This window comes from Eleutherodactylus coqui, chromosome 6 (assembly GCF_035609145.1).
Source record: "Eleutherodactylus coqui strain aEleCoq1 chromosome 6, aEleCoq1.hap1, whole genome shotgun sequence".
Lineage (NCBI taxonomy): Eukaryota > Metazoa > Chordata > Amphibia > Anura > Eleutherodactylidae > Eleutherodactylus > Eleutherodactylus coqui.
The window spans coordinates 91,795,362-91,821,735 of NC_089842.1; the positions used below are offsets into that span (position 1 = coordinate 91,795,362).

At 44.8% G+C, this 26,374-nt stretch overlaps 1 protein-coding gene across 1 annotated transcript in view; it reads right to left on the reverse strand.

Moving 5' to 3' along the window:
* BCAM (basal cell adhesion molecule (Lutheran blood group)) overlaps positions 1 to 26,374 on the reverse strand; it is a 60,075-nt gene that overhangs the window by 17,317 nt on the left and 16,384 nt on the right. Inside the window, exons 2-7 of the mRNA XM_066607172.1 lie at positions 11,204 to 11,328; positions 6,370 to 6,586; positions 3,871 to 3,941; positions 3,609 to 3,705; positions 1,865 to 2,047; positions 1,660 to 1,784 (exon numbers count right to left, since the gene is read on the reverse strand). Of these exons, the coding sequence (XP_066463269.1) occupies positions 1,660 to 1,784; positions 1,865 to 2,047; positions 3,609 to 3,705; positions 3,871 to 3,941; positions 6,370 to 6,586; positions 11,204 to 11,328 (818 nt within the window). The remainder of the gene's footprint in view (positions 1 to 1,659; positions 1,785 to 1,864; positions 2,048 to 3,608; positions 3,706 to 3,870; positions 3,942 to 6,369; positions 6,587 to 11,203; positions 11,329 to 26,374) is intronic.

The window sequence follows — 26,374 nt, forward strand, 5'->3', positions numbered from 1 at the left end:
TGAAGGTTACCCCACCCCCATTACATCTGGACCCTACCAGTTTATTTCTTTTCCCTCCTTGGATTGTTATATGAGTCAAAAGTTTCGAGAACAATGAAACAAAATTGTAAATTGACATTGTAAATGTCTCATTCTTTTAAGCTTCACTTAAAAGGGAACTTGTCATAAGTCCGGTGGCTATATAACCGCCTACACCAATAAAACAATGAAGTGTACTTTTTCAAAGATATTTTGTTAAAAATCTTGATCAAATCATATGTATAAAAATAAGGCTTAAAGGGGTTGTCCCGTGAAAGCAAGTGGGGTTATATACTTCTGTATGGCCATATTAATGCACTTTGTAATATACATCGTGCATTAAATATGTGCCATACAGAAGTTATTCACTTACCTTCCCTGCGCTGGCGTCCCCGTCTCCATGGCTCCGTCTAATTTCAGCGTCTAATCTCCTGATTAGACGCGCTTGCGCAGAAGGGTCTTCTCCCATCTCTTCGCTCCGGCACGAGCCGGCATTCTGGCTCCGCCCCCTTGTACGCGTCATCGCGTAGCTCCCCCCCCACGTCACATGTGCCGATTCTAGCCAATCAGGAGGCTGGAATCGGCACATGTGACGGGGGCGGAGCTACGCGATGCCGCGTACAAGGGGGCGGAGCCAGAACGCCGCTGCTGCCGGAGCGCATGAAGGCCTCCTGGAAGCGCGATGCACCGTGGGACGGGACAACACAGGCGCCATCTTACCTGCTGAACTTTATAAGTTATTATTTCATCTCAACAGTAAGTAGGAAGCGGTTTTTAAACGGTTTAAAGGGCTGCTTTATGCCGGGGGGTGACTGGGGGAATGTGCAGATTTAAAATTTTGCGGTTTTGGCTCGGGACAACCCCTTTAATTGTTTGCGGAGCCGCATGCTAATTCCTGGTGAGTGGTCTGGTGGTCTGGCCAGACCGTCTCTGCAGGCCAAAATCCATCCCCTAACGCTACCCCACTTTTCCAATGTGCTATGGAAGCCCTAAGAGATCTTGCACACAAGTGGTTCATCTAGCCCTTTTGTGGGCAGATGAACAACACCCAACTGTGCATGCACTGGTCTGCAATTTTCTGACATATGCACAAGATTTCCTATGGCTTCAACAGTACACTGGAAAAGAGGAGCAACATTAGGGGACATACTTCAGCCTGCAGAGTAAAAAAAAGTAAAAATAAATCTTGGTATTTGTATAGCGCCAACTTATTCCACAGCGCTTTCAAGTAATTTATTTATTACCCCCCACCAAGCTGGCTACTCATTTTACCGACCTCGGAAGGATGGAAGGCTGAGCCAACCTTGAGCCGGCTCCCTGAACCATACGGGGATTGAACCAATTATGAGTGAGAGTTTAGGACTATATTTCTGCTGCCACACAAGGCTGTTTGAGATTAGAAAAACATGGCTGCTTCTGCCAGAGATAACATCATTCTTGTCCATGGACTATGTCTGGTATTGCTACTCAGCCTCATTCATTTCAATGGGGCTCAGATGCAATATCAGACATGGCCCATAGACAAGAATGGCACTGTCTCTGGAAGAAAGTAGTCATGTTTTTCTAATCTCATACTACCTCTTTATACGTTTCCACCCTGGGAAGGCTACATAAATTTAGAATGCACAAAACGCAAAATACCTTCTTCTTTTGGAACAAGTAAGTAGGGGCCGGGTTCCCATCTCCTTCACAACGTAGAGTCACTGTGTCTCCTTCCTTAAGCGGCTGATCAGGTGATACAGTTAACTTCACATTCTCTGTGTAATCTGTAAGTAAAAAATATGGATATTAAAATGAAAAAAAAAAAAGTCTAAGATGAATGACGGGTACCATTATTCTTACTTACAGTGGAGAGACAATTTGAATTCCATTGACTCCATGGGACTCATGGTGCCCCCTGGTAGGGGAAAGACAGCCTTACAGGAAAATAATGCATCAACGTCTGCTTTGGTGGGCTTCAGGTAGAGCGTGCTGGAGACCGTGTACAAACCAGATGCCTCGGTGGTTGTGCGGGATGAAACATATAAATCTGTAGTTGGAAGGGAATCTTGAATCAGAATTGTTTCTCACAATGGGAACCCTGGATGACAATGAATATGACTGCTATAAAGGGTTGTCTCTTAGATTCTTAAAAGGCAAATCTGTCTTAAAAAGGTATTCTGGGCTTTTTGAACCGATGGTCTATCCAGAGGATAGGGTATCAGTAGTGATCGATGTGGTTCGCTGCTCAGGATCCCCGTCTATCAGCTGATCGTCCGGCCTGTTGTCGTCAGTAGTCATGGCAGTAAGTAGGAGTGGGGACTTCACTCCCACTGAAATCAATGGGAGCATAGCGCTTCTCTTACATTTCCTGCTTCTCTTAGGGTCAGGATAGGACATGATCTCCTGACCATAAGAGAATCAGGCAGGGACAATAATTGCTCAGTGTAAAGGTACCCTTAGTTATGAAACTATATCTGAGAAATAGATATCTGGCAGTGGAGAGACTGGGTCTAAAGTACAATTAAAGAAGAATATTAGGGTATTTGGAAGTCGTAGAGGGTGAACTCCAACTGATTGACTCTTGCTTTGGCAAACACAGGTCATCAGAGCATTTCATAAGATGCCCATTCACCTGAATGGCCACCACTTATTACAACATATACCCTATAGTAGTTGCTGCGTCTTCACCTAGCACAATGAGTTGTCATTTTAAAGGAGTAGTCTGTGGTGAGACCTTTTATTTTACTCATGATCATACAGCTCTTTTGTTAAACAGGACATGAACACAGAGATGATTGTCTGTCTCAAGAATGGATGCGAGCTGGGACTGCCAGTATTTGCACATTGAATAGTTGGTAGATCCTGCTGGATTGGTCTGGAACAACCTTCAAATGGTATTCGCATTCAAGGCTTTTGTGGAATACCCATAGGATATGCCATATAGGTCTGCTAGGTGCTGGTCCCACCTTTGGAACCAGCACCTATTTTGAGTTACAGCCCTCACCACCCAAGCCACAGGGTGGTCTGGGGATAAAAAAAACCTGAGAGCGCTGGGCTATACTGTTTCGGTAACTCCCATAGAAGTCAATAAAAGTTATACAAACAGCATAGCACAGAGAGCTATGCTGTTTTCTGTTACTCGGGGGCTTCACTTTTTCTATAACTCCCATTGACATTTATGGGAGTTACTGAAACAGTGAGCTTCCGTCATCCCAATCATCTCGTAATCAATGGGTTTTCATCTCGCCCATATTTGGTCAAGATGGGAACATCCCTTTAAGCTATATGGACAACTAGTAGAGGTTGTCCACTTTAGACAATTCCATTTTGGTACAAGAGTCCTCCAATAATGAGCTTATCACAGTTTTCCTGCTGCCGAGACATTGAGCAATCAGCTGTAGATTGTTGAGGAACCCAGAACAAGTCTTCAGTTCCCCCACAGCGGCACTGCAGGAGAAATGAAGCATTATAATGTACAGACATGTCAGGTTCTCCACAGCTAGAGACGCTCTTTGCAGCAGTTCTCCACTCTGACTAATGTGATATTTGAAAATGGATTTTCCAATACAAACCTACACATTACATTCATATAGTTGACTCCATTTTACCTGCCGATTTCTCAACTCCAGCATTCAAAGGAACTTGATTCCTGTACCACTCGATAGTTGGAGCGGGGTATGAATTTCTACTGGTGCAAGTTCCAACCTTGGGTATAAAAGAGAGCAAGTAACTGATATTTGCAGTATCTTATATGGCCAGCAGCCAGAGGAACAGCATCTTTAAAGTGCTGACTATATGCTTGGTAGGTACAAGTAAGGGACTTCCAACAGTAACAGCAGAGATTAGTCAGGCATAATAAGGATATATTACCTCTGCTGCTATAGGTTCTGTGATGGATAATACTTGAGTGCTCACAGATAGTTCTGGGGGTGAAGGTGACACTGAAGGTAGAAAAGAATGAAAATTAGTAAACAACATAAATTAAGTGATATTGTGATACGTAGTATTAATCTATATTATACTGTAATATATTATATTAAACTATGCTGTATTTTCTTAGATTATGTTACTTTAAATTACATTAAGTAAACTTAACTTAAGTATTAAGTTACATTACTATTTTAGATTATATACATTATACTTTATTTTAATATGCTGTATTTTAAACTATACAATATTACATTATACAGTGATATGCCAAAAATCATAGGATAGCAGTATGTAAATGGATTATGAAGTGCAGTTACTTCAGATGATGCTTGGGAATGCTTAGCACCTCACAACTTATGCAGGTGTATCATGGCAAGACGATCTCCATTATCAGAGTTGGAACGCAGCATGATAGTGGGTGCCAGATGAATGGGGCATTCCATTTCCAAAGTTGTGTGGGCATTTAACATTCCTTGATGCTCAGTGTCACGTTTTTCCCACTGCACACTGATGAGGGGCAAACACCCCAAAACAGCTGTCTGTGTATGGAATCTGGCTTTGCTTTAAATTCCCGGTCAATGTTACAAGGCTTGTATAAAGAGTTTAACATTGACTTGAAGAAATGCTGTCTTCCAATAGGTGGCACTATGCAGGTATTGCTCCATCTCCCTTATTTGCATATTACCCTGAGGAGCATGAATGGCCTTTTAAGTTTCCTCACCCACTCACCATCCAGGGGCTCTCCCTAAGGAGAAAAGATAGCATATCTGACCCATGTTTTTCCCAGAAATACCTAATTGAAAGCATCAGCATCTACAGTGCAGTGGCTGCCCATGAGTGCTTAATGATCGTTACTAGCAGCATCTAGCTACAATTGTCCGTGTGAAAAGACGAGTGACACTGGCAAAAATAACATCCACGTTCAATGCAGGAGGCCCGTACACATATCCTGCAGGCTAGTGCAGCGTTCTTTGGCTTCTATAGGATATGGAAGCAGAAGACTCACCAGATTGTTTCTGTTATCATGAAACCAGACACAATGCCTCACGCGGGCCTGTGAGGTTGCTAACTGTACCCTGGTGATCCGATGAGTTGCGGCACCAATTGTTTCGGGCTGATGAGAGGGTTTCTGTAAGACGCAAACTCCACGAAACCATTGATTCCAGTTGTCAACAAGGCACTGTGCAGGTTGGTGGTAGTTCCACACTGGTGGGCAGCGTGTTCTCATGACATGAGTTGGGTCCACTGGTCTGCCTAAATAGGTCATTGACCAGTGCTTGCTATGTTTTACTGCTTGGTGACCCTTTGCAGCTCTTCATTGACTTCATATACTCCTCCAATGATGGGATAGTCCAGCAGAAAATGCATCATGCCATCGTTGCAAGTTGTCTAGCAGTGTTCAAGGAGTATTCTGAAGAGTTCCTACAAAAGATGTGTATTGCACGTCTACCCAACATGAGCCTAATCAAGCATTTATGGGATGTGGTGGAGAGGTCTATTCGCACCCGAGATTATGTCCCTACAAATACCACAGAGCTGTGGGTGGCTATCCAGATGGCACAGCACAACATCCCTTCAGACATCTTTCTTCCACTTGTGGAATCAATGCCACCTCAAGTTGATGCACTTTACTGGGCAATGGGGGCTCCTAAACAATATTAGTTTCTGTCTCATGACTTTTGGCATGCCAGTTCATTATGTACAATTATATTATACTGTATTATTTGAATTATAATATTTTGCATAATGTACCATTCTTACTGTAAATTATAAGAACATTAGAAGCCATGAAGGAGTTAAAGGATGTAGTCAGGATATATAATTTCTTGTATAATATAAAGCCTTAGCTGCTACAGAAAAGGAAGTGGGATCTTTATGTCAGTCACTGACTGAACTGCCCATCTCCTTATGTCCTGCTGTATGTAGCTGGTGCCCGGTTCTATAGAAATCAAACCACAGCTGCTGCAGAACCTGAATTGTAAAAAGGTAGAGGAGCTTTAGATCAGTTGATGACTAACATGGACCTCCCCTTCGTCCTGAGGTTCTCCAATAAGTGTTGTTTCTGTGGCTGAATTGCTGCACAATACCACAGTGCCCAGCAGACAGGGTCAACCAGGCTGACAACCCCTACCCACCAAACGTTTGATGTACAGCGCCCTCCACCAACTGGATGAACATTAATGTAATTACTAAAAAATGAGTCCAAAGAAAACCTAAGCTGAGAACATAGGACCAGCAGCTAGGAACATCAGAAGATGACAGTTAGCACCCCACAACCCCAAGGGAGAGTTTCTCTCTCCCATTAGATTGTTGGATGAGTTACTTTCCCCCAACTAGACATCTAATGTTCCTGGTCAGCTACAGTATATAGGGTAATGGCAACCAGTGTAACCAGCAATATGTCTGAATTATTTACAAGTACCAGATGTTTGCACTCACCATAAACCTTCAGCTGAGTGCTGCCGTCGCCGAACCCCTCGCTCCCTGCGTTCACTCTGCAAGTAAATTCAGTTTCATCCTTTACGCGAATATCATTTATGACCAGACTGTTGTCACTCATGATTGCCGCTCTGCTGCTGAAGTCTGTGTCCGGCTCTACCGAAGTCTTCCCGTCGTTGAAGGTTGCAATAAGAGTCCTTTGTCCCTCATGGTCTATCTGTAGGTCAAAGTTATGAAACAAGGATTCATTTATATGAAGCAATTGTTGATACGTCATTGCTGATTGCCAACGTCATTCCATTTTTAAAAGGGGGGGGGGGGGGGATCTTCTTACATGGCCTTCTGAGATGTCAAAGACGTATGGGAGGAGATGACATTTGTGATATTTCTGATCTCGGTCACCACTGATGACCACAATGAAAGGCTCTACAGAAAGCTTCACTGCTCCGGGATCTCTGCTACTGGGAATCTGACAACAGTCGTTGGTTTGGATGGGCCTTTGTGGTCAGATTTACATTGACAGAAGCCTCTGAGCATTGTCAAAGGGATTTGATTTCTCTAGAGATCTCCCTCATTCAGGAAATTAGTGGTGGTCTAAGATCACAGACTTCACCTGTATCTATGACATGGCAGATCATTTTGTATGTATTCTGTTTACACATATATTCATATTTAGGTCTCATTCACACAGCCGCAATGCAGGCGCATTTTAGAGTCCATACTGAAGCGGCATTACAACCATGTAAATGAGGCCTAAGGGTATGATCATACATTGCAGATTAGCATTGTGGAACTCATTTGTTGCATTGCAATCTACGAATTCCACATTTGAATTCTGCAACCTTGCTGTAACAACTACAGCATGAAAATCCACAGCATGACTATCATTTGCTGCAGATTTTTTTTTTTCTTACAGAGGGACATTTAAAACCTGCTGCCCAGAAGCACATTTTAAATGTCCCGTTGTAAACTCCTGTTAGTCCCCACGGGGATTAAGGGAACCCCTTTGGAGATGAACGGAACCCTCAGGGCTTCCCCTCATCCCTGCAGGGACTAACAGGAGTTTACAGTGGGACATTTAAAATGTGCTTCTGGGTGTAGCGGCGCCGCTGCAGGTGGGAATTCCCTCGGTCTGCAGAAATCCTCCTAAAATGACTTGTAATCTTCTTTTCCTGCGGAGGAGTTTCCATAGACTCCTGTTCCCATAGGAGTCAATGGAAACTCCTGCACAGCTCGCACCAAAGATAGGTCAGGTCCTATCTTTTCATTGTAGCCACGCATATCCTATCATTTGAAGGTGCGAGTACTTTGTGCGTCTAAAATTCCCTCATGTGAACGTTTTATAGGAAACCATTGGTTCTAATAGACGTGATCTTTTCACGTGCCAATAATGCGCTACAAGCACGCTCGTGCGAATAAGCCCTTAAGAATGGTCTACTTTACTAATGGTAACCACCTACTCTGTTATTTGACAATCCTAGTCACATGGAGCAATTACTCTAAAGGAGTTCACGAGGACTTTGAGTATTGATGACCTTACTTTAGGACTAGAGATGAGCGAGTATACTCGCTAAGGACAATTACCCGAGTGAGCATTGCCCTTAGCGAGTACCTGCCCGCTCGGAAGAAAAGATTCAGCTGCCGGCAGGGGGGGGGGGGGGATGGAGGGGAAGAGTGGGGAGGAACGCAGGGGAGATCTCTCTCTCCCTCTTTTCTCCCCGCTCCCTCCTGCTCACTCCCACAACTCACCGCTCCCCCGCGCCAGCAGCCGAATCTTTTCTTCCGAGAGGGCAGGTACTCGCTAAGGGCAATGCTCGCTCGAGTAATCGCCCTTAGAGAGTAAGCTCGCTCATCTCTATTAAGGACAGATCATCAATAGCTGATCGGCGGGGGTCTGCCACGTAGGATCTCCACCGATCAAATGATCACCAGGCCTGGTATGGAGAGTGCTGGAAGCAGATACCGTTGTCAACAGTGCATGGTATGGTAGGCACAGCTTCAATGGCAGCATTAGTATGGTAGCAGTATCAAACCGGGCCGCTGTAATATGAACAACGCTATCTGCTTCCAGCACCATCCGCACTGCAGCAGACCAGGCAAAAAGCGGATCGGCAGGAATCCTGAGCAGTGGACCCTTGCCAATCAAACAGAGGATAAGTCATCAATAGTCATAGTCCTTGAGAACCCTATTAATTTTGTTATTTTGCTTGAAATCTTAACTATAAGCTAAGTGGAAATAAAACTAAATGCCACAAGTTTTGTTTTGAAGTTAAAGGAACATTAAATCTAAATATACGTTTTCTGTACTGTAACCTTTTTTTGCATTCTGTTATCAGCATTTTGTTGCGTTTTTCAATTGAGTTGCAACATTTAGATGTCTTGTACAAAAACACCGGTGACATCAAAATTCTAATTTGAGTAACCAATTTTCAGCTGAACTTCCATTACACTGAAAACTCCCCATTTCTAGAACAATGGTCCTCTGGCAGTAGGAATGCAATATTGGTATTTTGGCGTTGCAGGAGAGCAGCAGCACATTTAGCACTTTCTACACAATGGATGGCTTATCACAGGGCAGGTGACCTATGACTTGTCCATTCTTATTACAAGCAATGCCCAAATTACTTCTGAATAACTTCTTAATAGTGAATTGAATTCTTCAATGGCTTCCATAAGGCCGGATTCACAGGAGCGTAAGCATATTTACAATGGGTGTTACCTATTTGCGCGTGCAATGGTGTATTTTACTGTACTTTTTGCGCGTGCAATTTCGTGCACAAAAAATGTGCACAGATGCGGCGAACCATTGAAATGGCTAATTAGTATAAGGAGTTCAAAATGTGTTCTTTTCAAGTGAACCGACCAATTGAAATCAATGCACAAATACACCCATGTGACACTGGCCTAATACTTTAAAGGCAACTATTTTCCAAGTAGCAGGTCTCCTGGTGATTGGTTATTGTGGGCAGCCCAGCTGCTAGCCAGATCAGCTAATTTCCTCTGGTGGGACCACTCAGTAAATGCTCATGGCGATCCAGGGGGAGGGCGGTGATATGCAGCAGCTCCTGGCTCCAGAGCCTAATCAGGAAAATGTGGCCTTATTACCTAGATATGCATAGAGTATGTGGAGTATGGGACACTTCAAGCCCAGCTATAAACAGCGTCTTAATAAAGGGTTAGTTTGGGTTGCACATCCAATTTTCTCTTGCTGAGGGTTGCTGGTGGCATACAGAATCCTAAGACCGTATTTGATGAGTCGAGCCCGAGATTCTTGGACGCAACTTGCATTGCATAGACACCGCGTCCCTGTTCTATGCAATGTGCAGAAGACCACACATCTGCATGCTCTATTCTCATGCTCGACTTGCACGAAAATAGGACATGCTGCGATCTTTGTCTTGTAGCATTGCTGCGAGAGAGAAAAAAGCCTGTGCCAATAAACCCATTGCAAATAATGGGGTCTATTTGTGTGCGAATTTTGTGCGCATGGAAACGCAGAAGACTCACCCGAGAATATCGGCGGTGTAAATACAGCTTCAGGGCTTATTCACACGAGCGTATATCAACCGGCGTTTTCATTGGATTCCAATGTATCAGATCACACAGGCGTCTTCCCAACAGGTAGGAAGACATCTTCCTGGCTGGACTACGGTCGCTGCTATTTACTTCTATGGGAGCCAATGATAGCGGCCAGAGAAGGGAGGTGGGAGGGAGTTTACCAGCATGTCTGCTAAACTCCCTCCCCTTTCTCTTCTCCTCTCCGCCCCTTGCCGCTGTTTGCAATGGGAGGAGGTGGAGTTAATATTCGCCCCGCCCTGCCATTCCTGGCTGCAAACAAGGGGCAGGAGGTTAGAACCGCCCACTCCCATTGCAAACAACTGGAGGGGAGGAGAGAGGAGGTGAGCCGGCGAGGGGGACGGAAGGGGAAGACAGCTTTAGCAGAGCTAAGCTGTCTACCCCTGCCCCACGGCATATATGCCGAGTCCATGCATCACATGAAAAAAAAGGAGGGGGTGGGAGTTACCCTGCGTACAATGCTGCAAAAGAGGACAGCTTGCCCTAATTAGGCATTTAATTGCCATATTAATCCATGGGAATGGTGTTACATGCAAGCGGGTTAACGGGCATTTTGGTCGCCAAAATAAACCGATCGCTTGGTTAGCGTGGACGTATCAGCCTGCTTCTGGCTCTTTCCTCCCTTCAATTTATGCGCATATACGATCCTTATAAGCAAACATATCATACATACGCTCGTTTGAACGGCTTTAAATACACAACTTCTGATGTAGAATCGAGCGTGGTAAAACTTCATTCACGCGATCATATGGTGCGTAAAGACAGACGTATAAATGCATACTGTCGTGTGAAGGAGCCCTAAGCTGCATCTTTAGGTGTGCAGAAATATTCCGCATGTGTGGAAGGTCTCATAGACTTCTAGAGGACAGAAAAAATGCCAAAAGAAAAAACATGTCGGAGTAAAACACAGCGCAAATACGCCCATGTGAATAAGCCCTTAGTATTCATTTACATGGGCTTTAATATGTCAGATCCATGTTGGAATCTGCAGCAAAATTCTGTTGAGTTCTGCTGTAGATTTTCATGTGGATCCGCATGGGAATTTGGTCCCCATCAATGAGGAAGATCTGCATGGAGCTGCCTGACATGGTTTCCTTGCCAAGAACTGACGCATAAATTCTTTTTTAGTTTTCGATAGGACAGGATGACTGAAGCTCTAATATCTACGGAAGAAGTTATTGAGTTTCAGGGAAAATATCTTCATAGAGCACGCACACAACTTGATTTGATGTACAGTTATGTATCTCCCTCTACTTACATAGGACCACTCCACGCTGTACTTTGGAGACCCGGTGAACTTCGGCTTACACATAAAAATGGCTTCATGATTGTATTCGACCTCAACCTTTGGTGGGACAGTAACGGTCACTGCACAGAGACAGCCTGTAAGAGAAAAGAGACAACATCATCAATGTAGGGTTTCAGGGTCATCATGAGAAATGTCATCAACAATGAAGCCGCTCTTGAGCTCTCCAACCATTTGCTTTGAATATCTACAGCGGCTGGGAGCCAATGACACTAATGATATCATTATATTACCGAACCCAGAATTGGAACCATAAGATTGGCAGCCGCCAGCAGGTAAAGAATGATATCACTGGCACCAGGATCATATAAGAAGTACCTGGCACCAACTTCAGCACAGACTGAGAATGATGAAACTCTCTTTCTTTAGGTTAACGTGTTATATCAGTCGGTGTCCCTGGAGGTTTAGATACACAACTATCCAATAGTCCAGAATATTTTATAATTCATACTAGATTAAATGATTACTGAAATTGGACTAGGAAATGGGATTTCCTGACAACGCAATGTCTATTGATGCTTCCAGGCAAACCGTTGGCGGAAACAAGGGATATTTGTAAGATCTTGTGTTTCTCCTGCAGATAACTGGCGCCGGAGATACATAGCAGCTGCTTATCTCCCCTGCTCTATAATAATAATAATATGAACTGCAGAGAGTGTTGGGCGAACCATCGAATGTTCGAACATTAGCTATTCTATTTTTGGGGACAAAAATACACAACTGCAACAAAACCAACAAAAACTTGACTTTTTGCAAAACCCTGAAACTTTGTGAGTCCATCTACGGATGGACTTTATCCAGTTGTATGCCCCAAAAATGTGATTTATCTGCAACCCACTGTCACATTGGAATCATGTGCTTATTTTAGGGCTCAATCACATAGGAGTGTTTTAGTACCGCTGTGCGGTTGTGAAAGGCACGGCCCCAAAACGTGATGAAACGAAACCATTGAGTTCAATGGTTTCATTTTCACTATTGGGATTCTTGCATGTTAATAGTATGGGAGAGAAAGAGAGGGCAGGACCTATCCTCCCACTTTTTTTTCAAAACTGCGCGTGGAATTTCATGGTTCTAGTTCCCAGTATCAGGCCATATTTACACAGGCAAGCACGACATTGCTCCAAGAAAATCAGGCTGATATTGTGCTTGTAAAACTGTGATTTTCACAGTGATTGCAATGTGTGTGGAAAGAAAAACTTGATGCACACGCATTTTTTTTTAATTTTTTTTTACACGTTTTTCACACATTGTTTTAATAAGAAAAGTAAAAAAAAAATGTTCCCGGGTCTCCCGACAGCGTCTTGCACATTTCCAGCCATATGTGCTGCCGGCAGAGATCGCTCATGGGTTGCATATAGCACGCAGGAATCACACACGCACGGACATGCGCAGTGTGATTTTTCTTTTTAAATTCCCTGCTCTGTTCAGAGCGGCGATGTGTATGGAAACGCTGCCTGTACACAATGTATTGCACATGGACAGCGTATCAGACGCAACCCATAAAATGTAAAGGGCTCACGCTGCGTACGAATGCAGAGACGTAGAGCATGCTGCAATTTATTTCTCCTTCGTATCCATATGCAGGGTCCACACGCTGGTGTGCATGGAGCAATGAAAGTCCATTGAGTTTTATTGCCTTCATTCACCACATAACACATGTCTGTGCAATGCATGTGTAATACACACGGTGAAAACGCGGTCGTGGACATGAGCCTGTTGCGAAAAAATGCCACTAGAGGGCGCAAGTGTGGTGTTACCAGAGAATGACGTCATACGACGAAGGCATAAAATAACAGAGCCCACACAAGTATGGCTTCAGCAAGATATTCCTACCTGACCACAATCGTGCAGCTGTATTTACAGCCCCCTTACATTGGGGTTTCACAAAATCTCCTCTCAGCCTTCTTTTTTGCAAGCTAAACATTCCCAGGTCCTTTAACCGTTCTTCATAGGACATGATTTGCAGACCGAGCACCATCCTGGTAACACTTCTCTGAACTTGCTCCAGTTTGTCTATGTCTTTTTTAAAGTGGGGTGCCTAGAACTAGACACAATATTCCAGATGAGGTCTGACTAAGGAAGAGTAGAGAGGGGTAATGACCTCACGTGATCTAGGCTCTATGCTTCTCTTAATAGATCCCAGAATTGTCTTTGCCTTTTTGGCTGCTGCATCACATTGTTGACTCATGTTCAGTCTATGATCTATTAGTATACCCAAGTCTTTTTCACATGTGCTGCTGCTTAGCCCAATTCCTCCCATTCTGTATATGCCTTCTTCATTTTTCTTGCCCAGATGAAGGACTTTGCATTTCTCCTTGTTAAATACCACTCTGCAAGTCGCTGCCCATTGTTCAAACTTTTCTAGATCTTTTTGAACCTCTCACTTCTCTAGTGTTAGCTATCCCTTCTAAATTTGATCAGTTTCCCATCAATTCCCTCCTCCAGATCATTTATAAAAATGTTGAACACTGGTCCCAGGACAGAGCCTTGTGGTACTCCACTTGATACATTCTTCCACTTGGATGTGCAGCCATTTTTGACCCCTTTTTGGGAAAGATCACTCAGCCAGTTGTGACTCCACCTAACAGTTGCCTTGTCAATCAGATATTTGGTTATTTTTTTCAATAAGTATGGTATGAGATACTTTGTCAAATGTTTTACTAAAGTCAAGATATACTATATCCACCACATTTCCCTGATCAACCCAGTCGGTGATTCTGTCTTAGGCTCCCTGTCCATGGGCAAGGCGGAATATCGCTAGCGATATTCCACCATTGCGGAGCAGGGGAGAGAACTGACAGTTTTCCGTGGTGAGCCTATCTGACAGATAGACTCACCGCCGGGAATCGCGGCATGCCGCAATTTGAGTCCCGCGAGTGAAGAATCGCTATGATTTTCCGCTCGTGGACAGGGGACTGCGCTTTCCATAGCAACGATATGGAAAGCGTGCACTGTAAAACTCGTGGCCGGATTATCGCCGCGAGTAACGCAATGCACAATGTTCCTACATAAGAGTCATATTTCCTGAGGTGAGAAGATGTCCATCTCCCAGTCTTCTTAGTAGATCTACTAGATTGGATGAACTGTCTCATAGGTCTGTAGGCTTTATCCAACCTCTGGCCTCAATGTCAATTGATATTATCCACGGGGTCAAATGTCTTTAAGACCTTACCACAAGAAACTATGCAGGAAAATAAATTAAGTAAGATGGAGCCTTGTGCCAAGCGAGGGTATCACGAGTCATGTGAAGCAATTAAAGTCAGAATTAGAGATGAGTGAGCACTCTCGGATAAAGCAATTACTCGAGCGAGCATCGCTCTTCTTGAGTAACTGCTTACTGGTCCGAGCGTGCTTGGGTGGGCGGCAGGGGGTAGCGGGGGAGAGCGAGATAGATCTCTCTCACTTTCCCCTCCGCCGCCCACCGCTCATCCCAGCCCACGCCCCCTCCCCCCCGGCATGCTCGGACAAGTAAGCAGTAACTCGAGAAGAGCAATGCTTGCTCGAGTAACTGCTTTATCCGAGCGTGCTCGCTCATCTCTAGTCAGAATGCTTTCTCTTTTGTTAGTTTGGGTTTTCTATATCCGATAACATCTAAACAACGTTTTATCATTATTCCACCCTTTGAATGCTTCAAAAGTCTTTAGTCATATCTATTGTGCAGCTGAATACAATGGCATGGGATGTGACACTGTCTGGCATATGTTGTGACTCCCATAATCCCACCATAGCCCATTGTCCTTATTTACTGGCATACCTCCAGTATAATAGTCAGTTCCTGTCCTTTTTAATATAGAGAACTTGCTACTCTAAAACAATATCCAGCTCTGTTTTAAAGAGGATATCCTATTAGGAAAATCCCTGCCCCTATTAATTAGGGAACATAGACATCACAGAGCAGACCCTCAAGATGCCATTCTTGTAACCCACCGAGTAGTAAGAATTACACATTGACCACAGAACTGAATGACACCATGTAATACCACATTTCTCCTGAAGTGGCCACCACAAAAGAAATGTGAGACTGCATGCACCTTCCACCCGTGAGCTGTCACTTTGAAGTGAAAGAAGAACATTCCCAGGACCAATAACTTCTCAGAAGAACCTTCTGAACTTGAGAATGAAGTCCATAAGAGGAGGACGGCCACTTCCCTGCATGGAGGCTCCTGCTCCCTCCTCCCAGTAGTTTAGGAATGATGAGTATTCCCGCTGTAAAAGTCATATTATCCAACTGGAACCTGGTGCGTACTGAGCAATGTGGGCAGTCGTGAGAAGGAAATGTATCACATACACCCAGGGATCGTCATGTAAAGGAAGGAAATAGCCATTATATAGCTAAATACCGTATAAGGCACAAGGTCATTGGAAATAAAACATAAAACCTGCGCCTGTGTTCGATCTTGAAAAAATTGCAAAATGTAAGCTTTTCATTAAAAAAAACTAGAGTACACTTTAGCGCACTCTATAGCTCCCTGTTATCAGTTGTTTTCAGGATGATTCTGGTGTTCTAGAATGGCATAACAGTTAGTCTAGAACAGTATCTGCCCATATGGTTTCCTAAATGTCCTTATACAAGGACTGATCATGGGATTTATTTGGACAATTACATCAAAGAACAGCGGTGGCCAAGTTGCAATACGGGGAGTGTGACTGCTTTCATTTAGTTCTCATATTCAGACCCTAGAGTCTATAGCCCCATTTACATGCAAAGATGATCGCTCACATGTTGTTCAAAAGATAGGGAGAATGAGAGTTTGACTGATCCTTCTGCATAAGCTGTTAATGGGCACTAATGCCCATTAGTAGCTTATTAGCTTCATTTGCATGTAAATGAGCCTCCCTTCACTGTATGCAGATAACAGTAGGCGGTCTGTTATTTGCATACAACCCCTTTGTTTTGTCGCAAAAAACAATGTTATGAGCGCTCCCGTGGAGAATCACAGCGTGCGTTCCCTGCTATCAGGTGCTCGGCCAATAGATTTTAAATTCAACCTAAAATCATTGCATTTGCATGCAACAATTATCGCTCAAAAGACCTTGCTATGAGCGACAATCATCCTGTGTAAATGGGGCTTTAGACCTTAAATTCTTCAAGACGTAGTCACACAGTGGATATTTAAATGGGAAACATGCGTTCTTGAATCCATGGCAGAAATAAGTGCCTTAGGCAAGCTGCACATGACCGCTTGAATTCCACATGTGGGAATCCACAGTGGAATTTGACCCTGTGCCCAGCCAGCATCCGCACGTACCTATCATTTCTTTCTTCTTTCTGTACTGAGGATGGTCTGCATGGCGAGCTGTCAGGCATACTCAGTATGGGATTTTTTTTTTAAATACCTGCTTTTCCTGCGCCATCACTAGGCAATGACGCAGGAACCCGCCATCTTTATGCAATGTCATTGCGAAAGGGCTGTTGGTTGGGCGGCTCCAATTGAGTTTTTGGAAGCCATCTGTGCAGAATCCGCACTAATATAGAGCATGCTGTGATTTTTCGCTCGTGTACAGGAAAAAAACGCCTTTCCATAGCATGCCAACAAGGGGATCTGCTATCTTTGGGAAGATAAAGTTGTCAGCAAGAGCGGATAAGAATTTGTTGGATCCATTACTTTTACCTGAGAGAGATTCCCAACAAATGTATTGATAGTTAGTCTCCTATGATCACTATGTCATGATTTTTTGAGAACTTCATCAGTAAAGATGAGCGAGTATACTCGCTAAGGCACATTACTCGAGCGAGTAGTACCTTAGCCGAGTATCTCCCCGCTCGTCTCTAAAGATTCGGGGGCCGGCGGGGGAGAGCTGGGAGGAACGGAGGGGAGATCTCTCTGTCCCTCTCTCCTCCCCGCCGCAACTCACCTGTCACCCGCGCCGGCCCCCTAATCTTTAGAGACGAGCGGGGAAATACTCGGCTAAGGCACTACTCGCTCGAATAATGTGCCTTAGCGAGTATACTCGCTCATCTCTATTCATCAGCCATCTGATGTAGAAAGAGTTCATCCATATCTTCCCTTCCCATATTGTTTAAAGTTCTCCTAATGAGTGAAGCAAGGCACCCACCAAATATATGCTTACCTGTTTTTGTAAGGTGCAACCCATCACTAGCAAGCAGTTGATCATATAGGTAATTCACTACATGGTCTAGAAATCTCAATCCTTGCTGACAGCACCATCGAAGTAGCCAGTTGTTCACCTCTAGAATCCTGTTCCATCCCCTTATTCCATGGTCATGTACTGGGAGGATGGGTGAGAAGACTACCTGTACTCCTAGTTCATTCACTTCCTTGGCTAGGTCTTCAAAGTCTCTACTGATAGTTGCAAAGTCCTTTTTTGCAATCCAACATAATAGTTTGCAGAAACCAAATGCAACCCTCATCAGACTCCATGCACAAAGATGGCCATGAGGGAATTATTGAGGATAGGGAAAAAAGGGTTTACATTTTTCCAGAAACAGCGCCACTTGTGTCCATGGCTGTATATTGCAACTTTGCCGCATTCACTTTATTACTGCATTATTAGAGCCAGCCTATAAACTGGAGTGGCACAGTTACTGAAAAAAGCTGATTTAAAATTCCTTTAATCATCCAGCCTCACTATTTTTTGGTTGGGCATCATTTCCCCTCTCTAGACATTTATCAATAGGTTCTGCCATAAATGTTTGCTCTGTAGGAATCAGACTATTGCCCCCAAATCGTATTATGGATTAGAGGTACAAAAACACCTGGAAGTGGCCAGCTCTGCAGCCAATCAGGTAAAGGGGGCGTAATACTCCTGTTAACCTTGGTTCCACCAGAACTTGCTGGTGGCGTCAAGATACAATAATACTGTGCGATTATACGGCGTAAGTAACAGCTGGAAGAAGCAAATGGGAACGACTGAACAACTGATTATTAGACGTAACAACTTGCAAACAACTGAAGAATTATTTTTATACCTACATTACAACGAACGAGAGGTGACCGTATTATCGTTCTATCGTTGGCCATGTTTATGCTGAACGGTTATTGTTCTGTTTCATACGATCCAACAATTTTTTAAACTATAATCGTTCAGTGCAAAAGGGTCCTTAATAGAGATGAGCGAGCATACTCGCTAAGGACAATTCCTCGATCGAGCATTGCCCTTAGCGAGTACCTGCCCGCTCGGAAGAAAAGGTTCCGCTGCCGGCGGGGGGCAGGTAGCAGCAGGGGAGAGCGGGGAGGAATGGAGGGGAGATCTCTCTCTCCCTCTCTCCCTCCCGCTCCCCCCTGCTCACTGCCGCAACTCATCTCTCACCCTCGCCGGCAGCCAAACCTTTTCTTCCGAGTGGGAAGGTACTCGCTAAGGACAATGCTCGATCGAGTAACTGGCGGGCTGAGACCCCCTCCATAACTCATCTCTAGTCCTTAATATTCGTTACATATAACAAACACCACAGCGGCCAGAACCTGACAGCGCCGACACACCAATGTATAACTAATGGAAGTGATGTTATATCTTAGTACCTCCATCTCCATCTGTGGGATGGAATTGCGCAGCAGACAGTCCCTGCTATATGTTCTACATGACAGACACATCACACACAACAGTCTCACGGTCGTCCCGATGCGGCTATTTCTAACTCTAAATATTTGACTATTTCTGGTGCTGTGGGAAATGGAAACATGAAGCAGATCCACGGGCCTTTCCTATGTAAGCACACACGTCCTGCCGCTTTATTTTTATCTATTTTACTATTCTCAGAGAAATAACGAGCTGATTTATTGAAGGGAGGAATATAAACATCTTTCCCTTATATGTGCATCATTGAAGTTTTCTCACATATACATGCATCAGTGGCTACATAGAGCAAAGATAAAAAAGAAGGTCCCTTTCAGGAGCTGCTTGACACCACAGAACCCCTTATTACCTGTGATAGGAGGTCCTGCTGCACTTCAGGCTGCCGACCCACTGGGCTGCACTTCAGGCTGCCGACCCACTGGGCTGCACTTCAGGCTGCCGACCCACTGGGCTGCACTTCAGGCTGCCGACCCACTGGGCTGCACTTCAGGCTGCCGACCCACTGGGCTGCACTTCAGGCTGCCGACCCACTGGGCTGCACTTCAGGCTGCCGACCCACTGGGCTGCACTTCAGGCCGCCGACCCACTGGGCTGCACTTCAGGCCGCCGACCCACTGGGCTGCACTTCAGGCCGCCGACCCACTGGGCTGCACTTCAGGCCGCCGACCCACTGGGCTGCACTTCAGGCTGCTAGTCTCAAGGCATTACTGCAACCAAGAGCTCAGCTCTTATGGCGGACTCACTCACACGAGCGTATTTGCGCACAGATTTCCGTATGCAATACGCAGAGAACAGAACCCACTGATTTCAATGGGTTCACTCTCATTAATTGTTTTTGCATGGGGAAAAAACGAAGCATGCTCTATTTTAGTGCACATTTGTGAACCAAAGGCCCCATTGGAGACTATAGGGTTTGCGCACCCAATATCAACGCAGTTTCGCAATATGCTAATAGGAACTAATTAGGCTAAGTAGCCATTTAACTCAGCCGCAGCTGTGTCTTAGCCAGCACAAAACGTACAGCAATATGCACAAAAATATGCGAATAAAAGAGTCAATGACAGCGCCAATATGTTGAACGGGTGAAACCGTTCTTAGGCCTCATTCACACGGGTGACACGTTTTTTTTCCCACAGGGATGCTGCCTGCATTGTGGCCGGAAAATGCATGCATGAGAAAAAGCCCTGATCAAGTCACAGCAAAAATTTGGGGCAAGTTTCGTGCCCACTCACACCGCCAGGTGCCGTGTATATACGCCGCAGCCTGGAATTCCTTTGTTTGGGAGAAATACTCAGCATGGCTTGTATTCGTTAAATAGAGCTAGCTGACATGGTCTAGCAGTGCTAGTTGCTGCAAAACTCCCTCCCTTTGCTGGCAGCTCCCATAGATGCCTATGGGAGCTGCCAGCTGATTGTGGCCAAAAGATAGGGCAAGACCTATCTTTTCCAGCTGCATCAAAACATTGGCTGGCGTATTTGGCCAATGCCCTATCTTCACCGGCCAGACGTTTTTACGCGGCAATCAGCCATCTGAATGAATGCATTGGAATCCAATACTTCACTTAGCCGCAATTTTTTATTCTTGGTTAAATTAGCCGCATAAAAACGCTAGTGTTAATAAGGCCTTAAAGCGCATTGTGTTTGGTGACTGGTCCTCAAGCACAACTCAATCACAGCTTCAAACTCACTTAAATATACAATATTCTCTCTTCTGTTGCCAGCGTTCATTCCTATAGTACAAATGTTATATCTTGTTGCTGCAAATGGTTAAATAATTAGAAGCCAAATAATTCTAAAATTCAAAAACCGATGTTCTTACATACAGGATGCTTCTGGACAATTAACTAAAAAGTTCTGGGTTACGGTAATGAACAACCACTGTCAAACGAGGTAATCAAAAGTCATTATCACACTATACTGAGGCACCATGTGACCTGAAGTATGGTCTAGGGCAGAGGTTCCCAAACTGTGCTCCGCAGAGCCCTTGGGCTCCGCGAGTGATAGTCAGGGGCTCCGACCGAGGGTCTCTGTGGTGGCGAACCTATGGCACACATGCCGACGGCTGCTCACCACTGTAGTGATTACCGGCGGGGTGTTGCAGCTGGCCACCGGTAATCATGTAGCGACGCTGATCCCGGTGCACACTCTGATGTTAGTGTGCACCCAGGATGCTCTTCTCCTGAATCCTACTGTGGGGTTAAATTACTGAGGGGGTTAATATTTACACTGTGGCTACTGTGGGGTTAATTTCACTGAGGGGGTTAATATTATTACTGTGGCTACTCTGGGGTTAATATTACTGAAGGGTTAATATTATCACTGGGGCTACTGTTAGGTTAATATTACTACTGGGGCCACAATAGGGGTCACCTATTGCTACTGGGGCCGCAATAGGGGTCGCTTTTACTACTGGGGTCACAATAGGGGTTGCTTTTACTATTGGGAGCGCAATAGGGTTCGCTATTACTACTGGGGCTGCAATAGGGGTCACCTATTACTACTGGGGCTGCAATAGGGGTCACCTATTACTACTGGGGCTGTAATAGGGGTCACCTATCACTACTGGGGCATTGTGCCGCTTTGGCTCTAATCGGCAAGTGATATACGAACTTACAGACTTTGTTTTGAGCCCATGTAATAGGTGACAGATGCGAAAGATGACGTTGATGATGGAGAAACTTTGTACCAGTTCAGATGAACAAACAATATTTTACTGAATGTGCATTAAAGAATAATAGGGCAATAACATACAACAGTATTATTTGGATACGATGCAAACAGTTTACTAACGCTTGCTTAACGCTGTAACTATTTATAGGTTTTCCTTAAAGGGGTTGTCTCGAGGAAGCAGTGAATTTTTTTTTTGCCCAGTCCCCCTAATTAAGCATACATTACTAAGCCCCCCTGTAAATGACTTTTCTAGCTGGTTTGTACTTACAGTTCCAGCGTTTCAGCAACTTATAAAAATTTTCCCAAGATGGCCGCCGGCTCTTTTCCCATCGCTTGCTGTAGCCCGACGTGCGCGCTCCCGAGACGCTACCAGCTGTGTCTCCCTGACAACCAGACGCCCCGCAGCCGCCGACCGGACCCCTGGATTGAACACGGCCGACCACGGCACACAGTCACCCACCGCCAGGCAGCAGGTAACCGGCGCTAGACCCCTGACAACAGACAAAGGCCCCCCCGGCCCAGTGGCAGCCCCCCAGCACAGCGACAGCCCCCCCCCCCCCCGACCTATCACTTACCTGGGTGGCAGGACGGCAGGACAGCTAGGCGGCTTCTCGGGACAGCTGGGTGGCTCTGCACCTTCCTCTAACAGAGGATGGTACAGAATGGCCGCTCCAGCGCGCTCCCGAGCAGTGACAGCTCGTCTGCGCATGCGCAGAAGAGCTGTAGCGGTGAGCACACTGAAGCGGCTCGTGCTGAAAGGAGAAGACCGGACTGCGCAAGCGCGTCTAAAAAAGCAAGCTGCCAGCGAATTTAGACGGAACCATGGAGACGAGGACGCTAGCAACGGAGCAGGTAAGTGAATAACTTCTGTATGGCTCATATTTAATGCACAATGTATATTACAAAGTGCATTAATATGGCCATACAGAAGTGTATAACCCCACTTGATTTCGCGAGACAACCCCTTTAACATTATGCATGCAATAGAGAATTATCCCAGCCAATAATCTGTTTACCCCAGCCAGGGGCAAATAGCTCCAAAGAAGCTTTTGGAAAATAGGAGTCTCCTCTAAAGTAACTTAAAGGGGTTGTCTCGCGGCACGCATCAAAATTTTACATTAGCCCATTCCCCCTGTCACCCCCCTGGCATAAAAAAGCAAATTAAAGCGGTTTTTAAACCGCTTGCTACTTACCGATTCGACGAAATAAGGAGTTTAAAAAATCTTCTCCCTAAGATGGCCGCCGGTCCTTTCCCAGGGATGCACTGCGGTTTTCTCCCATGGTGCACCGCGGGTCTTCTCCCATGGTGCACCATGGGCTCTGTGCGTTCCATTGCAGATTCCAGCCTCCTGATTGGCTGGAATCGGCACACGTGACGGGGCGGAGCTACAATGACGACGCAGTGACCAGCTCTCCGGCACGAGCGGCCCCATTCACCAGGCAGAAGACCGCACAGCGCAAGCGCATCTAAAAAAGCAAGAAGCCAGCGAAATTAGACGGAGCCATGGAGACGGGGACGCTAGCCACAGAGCAGGTAAGTGAATAACTTCTGTATGGCTCATATTTAATGCACGATGTACATTACAAAGTGCATTAATATGGCCATACAGAAGTGCATAACCCCACTTGCTTTCGCGAGACAACCCCTTTAATCTTGCCGGAACTTCGGTCAACCAGATGACTAAATCCGTTAACTGAAATATGCAGCCACTGTCCCCTGAGCAAATTATAAGCACAGTACCTTTGGGGAGGTTGTGCAGTGAGTCAAAACAATCCGTTTTACTGGTAAGGAGCCTGGGTGATGGTACTTACAATTACACACCACCAAAACTTTAACACAAGCCAGAAACTGGGTGCTAGATTATCTGCCCTAGCTGGGAGTCTCTCTCCTGCTGACAGCTGGGCACATATGGTCAGTAATTGAAGCTGACATGTCCTTAGACAATTAGCAGACCTACCTCTGGCACTCATCTTACAATAGTTGGGTTGAACCTCTTTAAGAATCAGAGTTTTGTTCTTTCTCTTGTACAGGAAAACCCAGCTCTCCATTAGCACTAGGGCAGCTCACTCCTCACAAGGCTCTCTGCAAAAACTACTTCACACCACAGTGCAAGGCCAGTACGTGCCTTCTATACCTAGCCCATCAGCCAATCAATAGGCAGCTCAGGCTCTGTTAATCCATAGCAGCATAGAGTAAAAAACAGTCATATGCCATTTTTGAAGGTTCTAGAAGGAACATATATAAATTCCAGCAATAACATACATAGATACAGTATATATGCATGGGTATTTAACCCCTCACACCCATACACTGCTCCCAGAAGGTGCCAAACAGCACAACCTTCAGCTGAGCACTTCTACGTCTTCGTTTTAACGATTGGTGGAGGTCTCAGCAGTTTGATCCCATCAATCAAAATTTCTAACATGTCACAATGATATGTCAAAAGTTTAGCGAAACTTTAGTTACAATTTAAACATTGCACGAAGCAGAGTGAAACCTGGGGTCGTGCCAAATAATTTTCATACCATAGTTACATGGTATAATCACACATCATTCTCATTCCACAGTTAGGCCAGGCTCACATGAATGGGTTGGATTCCGCAGCAGAAGGCCTGTGAGCCATCGTAGAAAGTACTTGCATGTGGTCGCGATTTTCCACACAACAATGTACGTATATGCACAGCGTATCATCCATGCCGTAGAAAACTCATAAGCAACTCTATCTCTACCAATCAGAATTCAGCTTTTTCTATGTGTTGTCATAGTACCTTACGTGTGATTCCGCTGCTCATCCGCAATGTTACTTGCAAATAGTCTGCAGGACGTACGCATTCATTGACATCAGTGGAGACCGCCTGCGTGGAATCCGCAAATAGATAGAGCATGCAGTTCGCACTCACGAGTGTGAAGGAAAATTAGAAAATACAAGCCTTTCAATGGCTGCATTTTAACACGGATCTTCCACATGGACAGCGATTGCGGAGTCTGAAATTCAAATCCGGTCGTATGAGACCGGCCTTACATGGAGCTGCATTTTCCCTGTTGAAATAATAAACTGGCGAATAAGATGTTAATTACACTATGTTTTGCTAATTTAGGTAAATCTTTAGAATCCCAATGGTTGGTATTAATGAAATGTTTTGGGAACTCTTGTCCATTATGAAAAGCACAAACCTGTCAATCCAGGGTCAAGGGGTCTATGTATCAATGCCAAGGGTACCAAAAGCCAGGGTAATACCATGAGGGGTCCTAAACCCCAACTATAATTGTAGTCATCAATTCACTGATAACCATTCTGTGTGACTCATTAGGAGACTCCTGTAGTGAAGAAGTTCACAAGCCTATGACCTACAAGACCCGGATGGTTTCTTTCCAGTTGTCAATGCCTCATTAGATAGAAGTAGCTCGTGCGGTAAGTAACTGCTGGGTCCGATCAATGACCTTGACTGTATTATTCTGTCCTTTATATTGATTGCATTGCAGCACACGCAGCTATATCCAACTACATCATATAAGATACATGTGGAACCTTACATGATAGTTTGAGGGACACTTTCTTTGAGTTATCAGTGTCTCACCCAAGACTATGTTCACACCTGCGTTCAGGGAATCCGTTCTCCTGCTCTGTTATGGGAGCAGGAAAAGGGTATTCTCTGGCCAACAAATTCGTCTTATTACAGAACCATGATGTCTATAATGGGGTCCATTTGGTTTCCGTTCAGCTCTTCGGCATTTTGCCAGAGAAAAAAGTCCTTCATGCGGGACTTTTTTTTCAGCATTTTATGTCAGATGTGCAACGGAGGAACCTGTGAACTGAGGTTCCTAACACAAATGTGAACATAGACTAATGGCAATAAAAGCCAAAATGTTGGAGCTGGTGGGAGGTTAATGTCATCAATCTCCAGGACTTCTCTTTTGCCGCACCCATCCTATGGAATTATTTCTTCATACCATTAAACTTGCCATTACTTCCAACAATTGGCTTGAACTGGGTGATTAGTGCAAGCTGAGGTGCTCACCTGGTTGTCTCTCTATGTGCCTTTATCTTTAACAGGAAGAGAAAGCCCACTTGTGCTCAATTCTCTATCTAGACCAGAGGAGCTGAAGACCCCGGTTCTTCAGATCAAGAACAGCAGTTAGACCCCATCAATCAAACACCCTTGGCATAACAGAGGGGCTCAGCTGATTATACCTATGGCACCGCTTTACTCTGTGCATGTCCTTAATACGTGGTACTATATAGTGTTATAGCTAAAGGACTATCCCTAAGTACTCTTGTAGATATGATACCTTTTAATGGCTAACAAAACTGCACAATGTTATAGCGAGTTTTTAAACCTATGCAGGGTTCTTCCTCAACATAGGTTCGAAAGCTCACTATAACCTCATGTATTTTTGTTAGCCATTAAAAGGTATCATATCTACAAGATTACTTGGTTTCTTCTACTGAGAACAATCACATTTTGCTCTACTGGCTAACACCGTACCAAACGTTCTTCATAGGACCATTCATGTAACACATTATAGGCTTCTCAGTATACGCAGGGTTTGGTCTCCGCACAACAAGGGTATTAACTACTTGATAAAGAAGAAGGAATTTCTGGATTATACCTAAGTACTGGGTTGTGGAATGTGTTGCAGGTCTGCAGGATTTATTAACCTCTCGGTGGCTGTGGTTTATGAAGGTGGAAAGGGGAGAGACTACTGCAGATCTCTTGAGCTCTGCTGCTTTTCAAACACTACAGCTGAGACTACAAGCATGAAGATAAGTTAGATGAAGCCAATTGAGTGCCTCCATAGTTACACCCCATCAGTAGAGGGTCTACAGGGCCCCACAGACACTAGATTGTTAGTGGGTCTAACCAAAGTCATTGGGATCTGTTGTAGGGTATGGCTCATCAGAGGTCTATCATAGAA